The 13,129-nt window shown below is 33.3% G+C and overlaps 1 protein-coding gene, 1 non-coding gene and 1 pseudogene across 2 annotated transcripts; 2 read left to right on the top strand and 1 right to left on the bottom strand.

The window, feature by feature from the left end:
• Window positions 1-770: 770 nt before the first annotated feature.
• On the top strand, window positions 771-844 carry TRNAI-UAU. Its single transcript has one exon. It is a non-coding gene; the product is annotated as a tRNA-Ile (tRNA).
• Window positions 845-1,519: 675 nt separating this feature from the next.
• Window positions 1,520-3,717, top strand: LOC106770514 (annotated as a pseudogene).
• A 136-nt stretch (window positions 3,718-3,853) lies between these two features.
• LOC106772304 (probable receptor-like protein kinase At5g18500) lies at window positions 3,854-9,094 on the bottom strand. Its single transcript, XM_014658629.2, has 9 exons — window positions 8,591-9,094; window positions 7,622-8,309; window positions 7,410-7,514; window positions 7,087-7,209; window positions 6,817-6,987; window positions 6,570-6,699; window positions 4,541-4,753; window positions 4,183-4,292; window positions 3,854-4,089 (listed from the first exon to the last, which is right to left on the bottom strand). Exons 2-9 carry the CDS (start codon window positions 8,287-8,289, stop codon window positions 4,047-4,049), a joined length of 1,563 nt encoding a protein of 520 aa, XP_014514115.1. The 5' UTR covers window positions 8,290-8,309; window positions 8,591-9,094; the 3' UTR covers window positions 3,854-4,046.
• Between the last annotated feature and the right edge of the window lie 4,035 nt (window positions 9,095-13,129).

Below are 13,129 nucleotides of genomic sequence, written 5' to 3' on the forward strand. Positions count from 1 at the left end.
AAGATTAATTAAATAAAAGACATTGACCAAAATTTCATTAAGTTTCATTGTCAACAAAACAAAATATATCTATATAAATGGTACAAACGTCCTGTGAAAACCTTAACATTATGACATGAAAAATAAGCTATTAAAACAACCATTTAATAACGGATGATGGTATTTTAAGAACAATTTTTTACAACTTTTTTTATAACGGTATAACGGAATACGTGTTATTATTTTATTAGTCTATTTGAATTTACATGTAAAAAAATATTTAAAATGGACCAATCATAAACTGCTACGTATACATTATAAAAAGTTGTTAAAAAAGTGTTGGTAAAAGAATTTTTTTCTTTAATAACTATGCTATAGTAATATAACAATATAAATAGATAATTTATAAGTTATATGAAACTATAATCTAATTATATGATTAAACAGAATTATTAAAATTTCATTACTCTTACACTACACAGTCTACATTTGGCCATTAAACTCTCATGCCACTACAAGTGTACCGTTAAGCTTTCACGAGATGTTGTGGGCGTTGAAACCGTTGTGTTTTTTTCCCTAATTTATTTTTTTTATCATAAAATGATGTTTTTTTATTATGGAACATAGACACGTCCATCAATCATAATCTGTGTTGGTTATGGAATATGCTTGCAAATGCTTCACGAAGTTTCAAGGAATTCATATTGGTTGGAGTTCAAGTCTTCCCTAAGCTGAATTTAGACTAAAAGTAATACAAATCGTATAATATTACTTAGAAACTATGATCGCATGGTCCCGTAGCTCAGTTGGTTAGAGCGTTGGTCTTATGAGCCGAAGGTCGCGGGTTCGAGCCCCGCCGGGACCACTTTTTGTTTGTTTCAGTGTTCCATGCATTTTTAAACAGATAATGCAGTTTAACCAATGGCACTACTGACAGACATAAAATGTGTTAGAACTCACAATGTTTTTGGACCTGAGATGTGTAGATGTGAACAAGAACATGGAAACGTATTTAATCCCTCTGTCAATGTCCAGAGATTTTTAAGGATGCCTGCACCTTGTTTCAACCTCCCAACTTTGGTTAGTTGCGAAAATTCATTATTTCCCAACAATACTAATAAATGATCTTAAAATTCTATCTTCTGCTTCACCAGCCACATGATTTTTACAACTAAAGAGTGTTATAGTTAGCATGGCCTAGTGCATCTTAGAAGATGTTCCAACAGCAAATCTACAGCTAATAAAAAGTTAAAAATGTTGGGTGGAAAATTTTTTGTTGCCCCTTAAATTCAACTACGCTTAACAGAACTATTTAATATTAGGTAAAAACATTAACATGTCTTGAAAAATTTCGATAGTAAAATTTTAAAACATTGTCTGAAAACTAAAAATTTAGTATTTTTCTTTTCAAGTTGAAGATAACAATGTTTAATAGTGGGAGAGTGCATTAAAAGCAAAGGCCAGAAGGATTGGCACTATAAAAGGGGAGAGAAATGCGAGCAATTTCATCATGCAAAGAAGGGAGTTAGGATATAAAAAAATGGAGAGAGTGACTAAGGTGTTGGTGATGTTGGCCATGGTAGTGTTGGTGAGTGCTTCCAATGTGGAAGGAGGAAGATTACTTAAGGAGGAGGAGAATGTGGAACAGCCCCAGAACTTCCCTGGATCCGGGGGTTTTGGAGGAATATTTCCAAGCCCAAGCCCAGGTTTCAGCTTCACCGGTGTGAGCTTTGGCCCAAACGGGTTTTGCACTTTCCCTGGTGGCTGTACCCCTACTCTGCCCACTCTTCCCGGAGGTGTTGGAGGGTCAGTACCGGTGCCACCACATGCATAGGAAAATATGAGAGTCTTGTTGGCTACGGTAGAAGAAGACCATAATGCTGTTGCTAAGTAATATAAAGTACTGTAAAACTGGTTTAAGCTTTGATTTATGTATGAGTCTCTTAGGTATTGTTATGTATGAGTTTCTATGTGGCTGGTCTTACTACTATGGTAGAGTGTATCTGTATGTAGCTTCTTGCATGCTACACTTTATTTATATAAACTTTATGAATTTTTTTGTTTCTCAAAATTAACTTTAGATGGTGGTACGGATGAGAGAGGTCACGGCAAAAACTCTAAGAATAAATCAGAGAACATATATATACAAGTTTTATATTAGTATAAAATTATTTCATGTCTTGTTTGTATAAATAAATATAAAATATAAATTATTCGATCATATTAATATTGTTATTTAATTTTAAGAAATTTTGATATAAATAATCATCACTACATAAAATTATAATCCATCAGATCAGATAGATCTTTATCTATTATATACAGTTTATGTGTTAGCATGGCACAAATATGGTCCCTTTTATGGGTTTATGATTCTGAGCCAATCATGTTCTGAATTTGTATCTTTGGTAGTTCAATGTCCACCATGCCATGTTTGAGCATGATGATGTCCGAAGTTTCTGTGTGTTTTATTTGAGTCAACCAGAGAAGACATGTTAGCAAGAAGCATTAAATTATACATCTTCAATCCAACACCTTCTGTTCATATATCTGATGCAGTGCGGGATGCACCTAGACTAACTTGGTCATGGTATTTGGCGAGATCGCCACAAAAGCGAACATGTTCGTGTCCCATGATGTTAGCTTGATGCTGATGACTGCAAGGGGGTCCCTGGCCACCTCATCAAGCGACCAGAAGACATAGGAGTTGGTGACCAAGGTCACAAGTTTGGCTATGCCACAGATGAAACACCTGAGCTTACGCCTCTCAGTCATGGAAGTGCGGAAGATGAGACCTATCCTTGGTTGGAGAGGTGATGAAAAAACTGAACTCAGTGTTGAGTACGCTAATGATCATGGTGCCATGGTCCCAGTGCGTGTCCCGATTGTTCTCATACATATCTACTCAACATGATGAAAGAGTTACCAATGATGAGATTGTTGCAGACCTGTAAGAGCATGTTATTAAGCCTGCTATCGCTGCCAAGTACATGTATGAGGAGACAAATTTGCGTCCGAATCCATGTAGTCGGTTTGTGATTGGTGGTCCACGTGGCTATGCAGGTGTCAAAGGGCGCAAAATCATTGTTGACACATATGGTGGTTGGAAGCTCATAGTGATGGGGATTTCTCTGGGTAGAACCCTACCAAGTGGATAGAAGCAGAGTCTATATTGCTAGACAGGCTGCCAAGAGAAATGTGGCCAATGGACTTGCCAGAAGGTGCATTGTGCAGATATCATACGCAATTGCTGTTGCTGATACATTATTTGTTTGTTGACACTTTTGGCACATGAAAGATTCATGACAAGGACATTTTCAAGCCTGTGAATGAAAACTTTGACTTCAGGCCACGAATGATTACCATTAATTTGGAGCTCAACAGTGAACACGTCAGGTTCTTGAAAACTGCTGCTTTTGGCCGTTCTGCAAGAGATGACCCGGATTTCACATGGGAAGTGAAGAGTCTTAAGTGGGAATAGCGACATGAATAAAGCTTATTGCCAAGAAAATATGCTATATCTCTAGCCGATTTCATACCTATCCATGGTGTTTTAGCCTTTACTTTTGTATCTTGAAAAAAATATCATCTCTTATATCCACCTCAGTGTTTATTAGATCTTTCTCATATGAAAACATAGATGAGTTTAGTATGTGTTCTTTACGATCGCTACCCGTTAACTATATGATAGGGAAAAATTACGGTGATTGTATATTTGCACATGTTACAGTGGCCTCATTGTTTCATTTCTTCCTTGTTTTTAGTCCACCAATAATAACAATAACAAGTTTACAATCCAATGTCTACCCTCCTAATATAGTAGTCAATGAAGGGACTACAAGAATCGGGGAATTTTGAAGTAACTATTGTAGTGTGACAAGGCCAACGAATTTATCAAATAAATCTAGTAAAAAGCTATCGGATTCTGTACATACCCCAAATAATTTGGGTTTTTATAAATAACACCCACCTTCATACACAAACAATATATCCTTCTAGAACAAATACCTATTCTTCTACAACAAAATAAAGGAAAAGAAAACACAAAAATTAATATTATCCCCTGCTCAGCCTCTGCCATAGCCATCTCGGTTAGGCAAATCCAAGAATCTAACCAGACAAAAATAAAATAAATCACTCACTTTATACACACCACTGATCCTAAAAAAGAATCTCATTCTCTTAGCTCATGCCTGCAGTTACCTTCCACTTTCTGATCTAGAACCTTGAATGTCACTCCCATCCGTGTCAGAACTATCCTTATGGGATTCAATTTCTGAGTTAACCCCATGATTTCTTCGATGCCTACGGTCCTGAGTATCCAGCAAATGAAATAAATCAAATGTTAGTTGTCCCTTAAGTATGGGAATATATGAATCCATTTATGATCTAGTATGAAAACTGAAAGGTTGATGCCGAGTGATCCACATCCTGAAGTAGGTCCAATCAGCTTGACCCAAGATTAGTAAGAGACCATAAAGGCTTTTGAGTATCATGGCAGTATTAACAATTAAAGAAAAAAAAGAAAAAAACTTAGAAAAATGGTGACAGCATAACAAACCTCTCTAGCTAAAGGGTACTCCTCTGACTCAAGCATACGCACAACTTGACCCATCTTGGGTCTTTTCTCTGAATCTGGATCTACACATCTCAAAGCAGTTAAGAGCGCCCGTTTCAAAGCCCTGGTAGATGGCTTCACCTCAATGTTTGGGTCCACCACTTCTTCTGATCGTCTGTTTCCAACCATCATCTTCAGCCAATCAACCATGTTAACCTGAGGGCATTGTAGTTCATCGTAAATGTCACTCAAAATTCCTTCATCAGAATTTGTCATAACAAACTGACGTAGAAAATAACCAACTGAGAAGAAAACAAAGAACATCTGAATTTTTTTGTTGTTAAAAATCAAGCACAAGATGTAGAAACTAATCACCGAGAATAAGGTAAAAACTAACAAATAATAAACTGGGAAGGTAAATCCCTAGCTGATAATGTTGCAACTCCTGATATTTTTATCAGAATTACAACCCTTAATTAAAACCCTGCTAACTTCAAATCCTTATTTCCCGTATGGAAAGCCTAAATAAACAAGCCATCTAAATTCGGCATCATAGTCGTATACGATACTACAGCAGCAACTATCATTGCATTCACGAAATAAATGTGAGAAATATAGAACTGATTCATCAATACTGCATCAGTCAGGTCCAAGGCAAGTTCAAGTGATAAAAAAAGGAATGAAGACATTGTTTTAAAAACTTTTTCCGTTGGATCTATAGCACGGTGATCTAACAATAAACTAGACTTAGGGACTGCCTCGAAAAGGTTTTTGAATTTACCGAAAATATAGACCGCTCTAGAATTTTGAAAGTCTGGGGACCTACTTAATTCCCCAAAAATTATGATGTTTATCAATAGAATCCACAAATAGTTATTACATGCACCCAGCTGGAGTTCATATGTAGCACAGCTAAAGTGGAGGTGATCAGGCACTCCAACTTTATATCATAAAATTTAGCCAATGGTGTATGATGTTTAGAGCATTTTAAGGCCATGGATATGACTTATAAAGGGCAGGGTAATAAGTTTGGTAGAGAGGACCAAAGGACCCATAGATGCAATAGATAAAATTGCTCGCGTTCTGAAAAATGTTTAAACTTTTCATTGACTATAGCTTCCAAAGTCGATAGCAACTCCTCTAGATGTTTTCAGTTGGTAACTGAATTTTTCACCATAATGACCCATGAATTGCTTTTCTTATTGCCTTGTCCACTTGAGTGGATTTAGGAGAGAGTAATTGAGAGGATTTGGTGATAAATTTTTTTGTTGTTTATTTGAATAAATTTGCAGGTAAGTGAGAGTGAATTTGAAAGTAAATTTTTTTAATCTGTCACATAAATAAAATCCTACACTAATTCTGACAAATTTTACTTCCAAATCTACTTTCACTTACTTCTAAATCTATTTAAATAAACAATAAAAAAAATTATCTTGAAATCCTCTCAATTACTCTCCTCCAAATCCACTCAAGTGAACAAGATCTATAGTATTGGAAAGAACAATTACAAAGATTTTTTATAAATTAGCTATGCATCAGAACATCAAAACAGAAAAAGTACAAGCTATGGTATATGTACTCAGTAGACCTGAGTGCATGAAAATAGGTTCATTTTTAAATGTGTCTAACTAGACCCAATTAGGAATCAAATAATTTTATCCTGAAGTTGGCTACAATATGGGAGGAAAAATGCCTAGCAAACTACTGACACTCTGTTACCGGGAGAGGTGCACATAAAAATTTGCTGAATGATAAAACAAGAGTTAAAAAACGAGTAAAGGAGTATTTTGCTTACATTTTTCAGTAAGATAAAGTAATGTTACATGTCTAAAAACATATGTTCAGATCATAGGCCAGAAAATATCGAAATATGAGCTGCAATACTAATGCTAAGAAAAAACCACATTATTTTTTTGGGATGAACAAGTCAAACTCAAAAGGTAATGCTTTACGATTATGTGGTGAATTGAATGAAATTTTATCAAGAAAGTTCTTCAAGATGGATTTTCTCCCAACATAAAAGATTACTCACTTCCTGTGCTGGGCGACCATAGTCAATTGGATCTCTTCCAGTAATTGCTTCCAATAGCACAACACCAAAGCTATATACATCACTTTTTTCATTTAGAAGACCAGTATTTGCATATTCAGGGGCCACATATCTGTCAGTTGTACGGAGCAAAAAAGAAAGAATAAACATAAGGATCCAACTTATCAAAGTTTGTCAACAATATTGAGTGTGGAAAAAGGAAATATTGAAGAGCAAATAAGTAACAGACCCAAAGGTTCCCATAACTCGTGTTGCAACATGACTCTTCCCAGAACCCAGTAACTTGGCCAGGCCAAAATCAGAAACCTTGGCATTAAAGTCATCATCAATTAATATGTTGCTTGACTTGATATCTCGGTGCACCACCTTTGGCTCAATCGCTTCATGCAAATATGCAAGCCTGAAACAAATATGTCGCTCTAAATTAGAACCAAGTGATAACCTGAAGAACTTTATGAGGACTACAGAAGCCTGAAGAAGCATACACACAGCAACTCACCCCTTAGCTGTGCCAAGGAGAATCTTTATACGTGCTTCCCAGGTAAGATATCCATGATGTCGCATAGCTCCGTGAAGCCATTGCTCTAAGTTTCCATTACTGACGTATTCATAGACTAACATCCTGAAATACTCCACCATACGGGAGAAAATATAATTAAGATACTTAAATTGTTATGTTGAACTTGAGACCGACCTGACAAATATGCAACTCATAAAGGTATTTTCATAATTTTATGATTTTGGCAGTTATAATTCAATTCCTCTAAGAAATTATTGAGACTATGCATGTTGAGACTGCAATATAATTGACAAGTTGGGTACCTGTGAGTCCCCTCCATGCAGTACCCCAAAAGTCGAACCAAATTTTTATGCCGGACATGACCAATAGCTTCAACTTCCACTCTAAATTCTTTCTCAGCTTGACCACTACAGAACAGAGGGAAGAGAAAGTAGTCAAAGTTTGGTAGAAGTATGAGGACTAAAAACAAAAGTTCAAATAATTTCAATGCCTTAGACATTGTGCTGGAACTCACATGTTATTGAGTATCTTTTTAACTGCCACTGGAGTCCCATTGATCAACTGTCCCCGGTAAACAACTCCATAGCCACCCTCACCAATTACATTTTCTTTTGAAAAACGGTTTGTAGCAAGCTCGAGATCCCTCAGAGTAAACCAGTGACCCCAACCCAAGTGAGAGAATTCTGGAAGACCAGAGAGAGGTGAAGGAGCTGTTATAGGGTATGAAGAAGATGGCATGTACATTCCAACCGAGCCAGAGCTAATCTCCTCCCCTGATTGTGACCCTCCACCATCTTTCTCCAAGTAATGAAACGAATCCGAGTGACTACCACTATCTGCATGCTTCTTCTTCCCAACACCTAAATGGAGCATAACTTTGTCTGATTCTTTGTCACTGGATTTATCATGAATTGTCAGAAGTATTCCTTCACGTGGAACAAATCCATTCGCCGGCACTTGCTCAACTCTCACTTCTGTGATTTCCTTTGAGACAGCAGGTATATGACTAACAGGAACCCTATCCCTAGCTTTTCTAGACTTCTTCCTTGAAGTAAGGCAGAATGAGAGCACACAGAGGATGACAATGATAAACAGTCCAACCGCAATTCCAATCAGTTCCCAAACCTTAAGATCAAAAACAGGAGTTTTCACGGACAATTCTTCTTTAAGATCAGCACCCATCTCTTAGAACCCCCTGAGCTCTGCAATATACATGTAATAAAAGAGGTAAGCTGCATTATAACCCAAAAACGACATCAATATTCAAATTGTCGATGCATTATGTATGAGGAATATGAGCAGGTATCTGTTACCACTAGACTACGACGCAAAAAGCAAACAGAATATTCACCGCACCATAAACCAGCCTTGATTGGTTGATAATACAAAAGCACAAGCATTTCAGAACAACAAGCATTCACAGACAACAAGAAAAACAAAGAAAGGAACCCTAAAAGCAAAGACACGGACTTCAAAGCATTACCTATCGACGTGGATTGCGGAGCGAGATTCACAAGGACAGGCACCACAAACCCAGATCACCACATCTCAAAAAAGGAACACCAAACAGAAAAAGGCCAGATCTTTGACCAAAAAGAAGCCCAAAAAGATGGAACCCTGACAACCCAGTAGTGAAAAAGTGATGAAAATTGAAAAGCCTTAGTGGGTTGGGGAAATGTGAGGGAAAATCTAAGCAGTGTTGAGAATGGGAGTGGTGGGTAGGGGTGATAAGAAGAAAGGGTGGAGTTATGAGTGAGAGGGAATAGATGCGTTAGAAGGGATACGCATACAGATACATCCAATTCAAAATTTCCAGTGCAGTAAAAGAAAGAGTAGAGAAGAGAACAGAAGCATGCAATGCAATTGTGATTGTGATATATCTCTGAAGTGAGTCCTCTTGCAATGGATTAGATATTCTCATGGCATCGCATGGTTACGAACATAAACATTACTGACTAACAGTATCAAAAATTGAATTCACCCTCGTCCTTTACATTTTCCATTTTTATTCTGTTCTCATACTTCCGTTTGACTCCATTGTTACCTCTTTATTTACTCTCCTTCATTTCCAACTATGCTGCGTAACTGATCCTCTCTCATAAATTACCGTACACAATTATCCACATATTGTTATGTATTTTTTTTTCACTAAATTTATTGTCTGAATAAATATTAGATAAGATCATGTTATAGTATTAAATTATTATTATTACCATTATTAATATCAAAACATGGTGTTTTTAACGATATTTATGGAAATTTTAATTTAAAATAAACTGGCCTAATAATGATCATTTATGGTATTTTAATTTAAATTAAATAAATAATAATAATAATCACTGTTTTTTTCTAATGAAAGTTAACAAGGATTCAGTCCACCATGAAATTAAATTGAAGACTCCTTCCTGCTGTGATTATATATATATATATATATATATATATATCCTTCCAAGTTATTATTGTAGCTACTGTATTATTCAGATAAACTGTCAGTATAATCGTTGATAATAATAGTAGTAATATAAAAGCAAAAGTATTCATAAACTATCGGTAATCAGATGTTTATCTTAACATTTTTTATTTTATTTGTTTTTATTATTTAAAGTTGTTAAATATTTAATAAAATATTCTTTTAGTGTTATGATTATTCAACCATTAAGTTAACAAAATTTTACTTGAATAAAGACATGGACATCAAAACAAATAATTATAAATCATAAAAATGATATTTAAAAAATATAATGAATTAAAAATAGTTGAATTTAATTATTTTAATATTAAAAATTTTAATATAATGATTTTTTAAGGGGTTTTTTTACTATAGTCGTTTGATTGAATAATTGAAACAGTAGGATTCATAATTAAAGTGAATTTTTCGATTTAAATTAATTAATTTTTTGGTTCGTTTAAGTTGAGTTTTAATTTCTTTTTGTCTTTTTTTTGTTTATTATTTATTACATGTAAGTCTTTTTTCACTTACATACGTCTTTTTAGTCATTTATGAGTTTGTGTTGATCAATGATTCAAATAATGTATCATAATCATGTTTGTATTGTTTCTAGATATAAATAGGACACCCTCTAAGTTGGAAAGGATTGAGATTCCTTAGAGCAAGTTCATCTCAAGTAAGGGAAACTAATCGCATTGTTTTTTAACTTATAAATACTTGAAAATTTTGATCATATGATTGTATGATGAATTGACTATATGGTTGATATGCTAATATTATGACATGTTAAAATTGTGGTTTAAATGTTTGATCCTCGAGTCTTGCTAGTTTGGACTTGATTTTGTGAGTTTAAGAGATTTATAATCTGGACAATTGGTCAAGTGGTACAAGTTTTCATGTTTAAAACTATTTTGGTACAAATTCACTGAGAAAGGAATACCATTTTGATTTATTGCACAAGTATAAGTTCCCTTAAAAACACAAAATACAATCATAGTTGGTAAAGTGTTGATGTGCCTCTAGTGGAAGATAATGATGACATGGAGTAGTTTATTCGATTTGTAGTAGTTATTCTCTGTAGGACTTATATACATTTTATGTATATAGTTATTTACTTTTAGAGATAATTGTATTAATTATATATATATATACAGAATGTCCTTTAGAGATAGCTGGTTATTATAGATAAATTATTCGACAATAAGTCAACCTATTCTACCTGGCCTATGCAACTTGACCAAAATCTGACCTATTCTACTCGACCATAATCTGACCTGTTCTACTCGCCAATGCTACTTGGCCATAAGCTAACTTATTTTACCCGGTCACAAGCTGACCTGTTTTTACCCAAACACAAGTTGAATTGTTTCTACCCGGTCACAAGCTAACGCGTTTCTACCCTGCCATAGTCATCATGTTCCTACCCAACCATAAATCATTATGTCATAATCTAATAACGTATTATTCTTTAACTTAGCATATTGTGGATCAAAGGACTAGATAATGAGGTAAATGGATATCGGGCTCACTCTAGTCCCTATAGGCGAGGGTTCACAATATTCATAATTATCTTGTACTATTTGAAATATACCGGAGTTAATGGTCATTCATGAGCAATTATCAAGTATTAATAAGTCAGATTACCTTACGCTTTACCAATATACGGTATTAAAAATATTTTATTGGGTTTGATTGCCTAAAAATATATTGTACTAATGGTTAATCAATATGCTTAGCTGTCACAGGCCCTATAAATATACAATTGGTATCCAGGTATAGATATCTTGATGATCTTCTATCCTAATTAAATATAGACCTATTTATGAAACATATCTGACTTAAGCGTCAGAGTGTCTTCTGCAGGTCAACAATTCATCGGGGTAGAATGAGTTCTCGGAGAGGATTGAAAATCAAAAGAGAGCATAGCAAGGAAGGACGTACGACTCTTGAACAAATTCAACCGAAACATATCCTGTAAACAATACAACCATCAATGTAAATAACTTAGATATTTACAACATTAACTGTTATCTTGCACACGTGACTAACTTGGACATCAAAGTATGTTTTATAGATATACTTTCATTTAACTGTGAAAGGACGATTACAGAAAAAAAAAAATAGTTTATATATGGAAGATTGAGAAAGTCCATTAAATTATTCTTCACAAGATATACTCAGCACCAAGTAAAATATATATATATATATATAAAAGAGGGAGAGAGAGAATGAATATTTTTATGAGTTTAAGATGTTACAATTTTCAATTTCACATATCTTTTAATTATTTAGTATTGAAGTGTTTTTTGAAACAATATATGTATCTATTAAATAAAAAGGATTGGATAATAAAATAATTATAAAAGAAGTTAACAATTGAGATATTAATAGGTGAAATTATCAATTATTATTGAAGAAGAAAATAGTTTTTTTTTTCATCGGTAAAATTGAAGGATATTAGTTTTGTAAAATCTTTTTATTCTTTTAGAAAGCTCTGGCCTTCAATGTAGAATCGAGTTTAACTTTCATAATTGTGTGGTATAAGTAGATATAACTTATTTTCTTAAATTTTAGTGAAGGTTTTACTTTATTTAAAGTAATTTTGAAGTGTTTTTAAAACAGGATATACTTATGCTTACTAAGAGAACAGCATAACTTTATTTATAATATAGTATAAGTATTGAATTTTATGCTTACTAAGAGAACAACATAACTTTATTTATAATACAGTATAAGTATTCATAATAAGATTTTCAAACATACTAATAACTTAAATGATATAAATAAATAAGTATAAAGTAATGAAAAGTTCATTAGTATTCTCCCGCTAATGGAAAGTAAAACAATTATAGCAATTCAATAAGTGTATAATGAATTACTCCTCATATAGGTTAATTTCTTAGTATTTTTTTTTTCTTGTTAAATTTGGGTAAGATTTCTTTAAGGTGGATTGTGAATTACTGAGGGTCTGAGTTATATTTTTTTATAACAGTGAAAAAGATATATTGAGTAAATATTGAATTAATTTAGTGGGAGGTTATATTTATAACAGTTTTATTCATAGGTTTTTATAAAATACTCATTTGCATTTTGTTTTTTCAGTTTAGGCTATTTTAAATACTTTGATTAATTTTTTTCAGCTTTTTTGATATTTGAATTTCAAACCATACGAATGGGTTTTGTTAAAGATAATCTGATATTCAAGTCAGTGATTTAAACAATCAAGTTATAGTAAAATCTTAAATTCACAGTGTAATTATCTATCTTCTTACCTTTTACCTGTATTTATAAGTTTTAAAACGAGTTTATAATTAAAAGACTTTTAATCACAACCCATTAACTAATAAACAACATTTACCTATGATCTTCATTGAATAATATTTAATGGTATTAATCATTTGGCCCTTTCCATATATATATATATATATATATATATATATATATATATATATATATATATATATATATATATATATATATATATATATATAATATCCTATAGTTAGAATCTATTTAAATATTGTTAATCACACGTTAATATAATATATACAAAATACACAATGAGGATATAAT

This window comes from Vigna radiata, chromosome 8 (genome assembly GCF_000741045.1).
Source record: "Vigna radiata var. radiata cultivar VC1973A chromosome 8, Vradiata_ver6, whole genome shotgun sequence".
NCBI classification, from domain to species: Eukaryota; Viridiplantae; Streptophyta; class Magnoliopsida; order Fabales; family Fabaceae; genus Vigna; species Vigna radiata.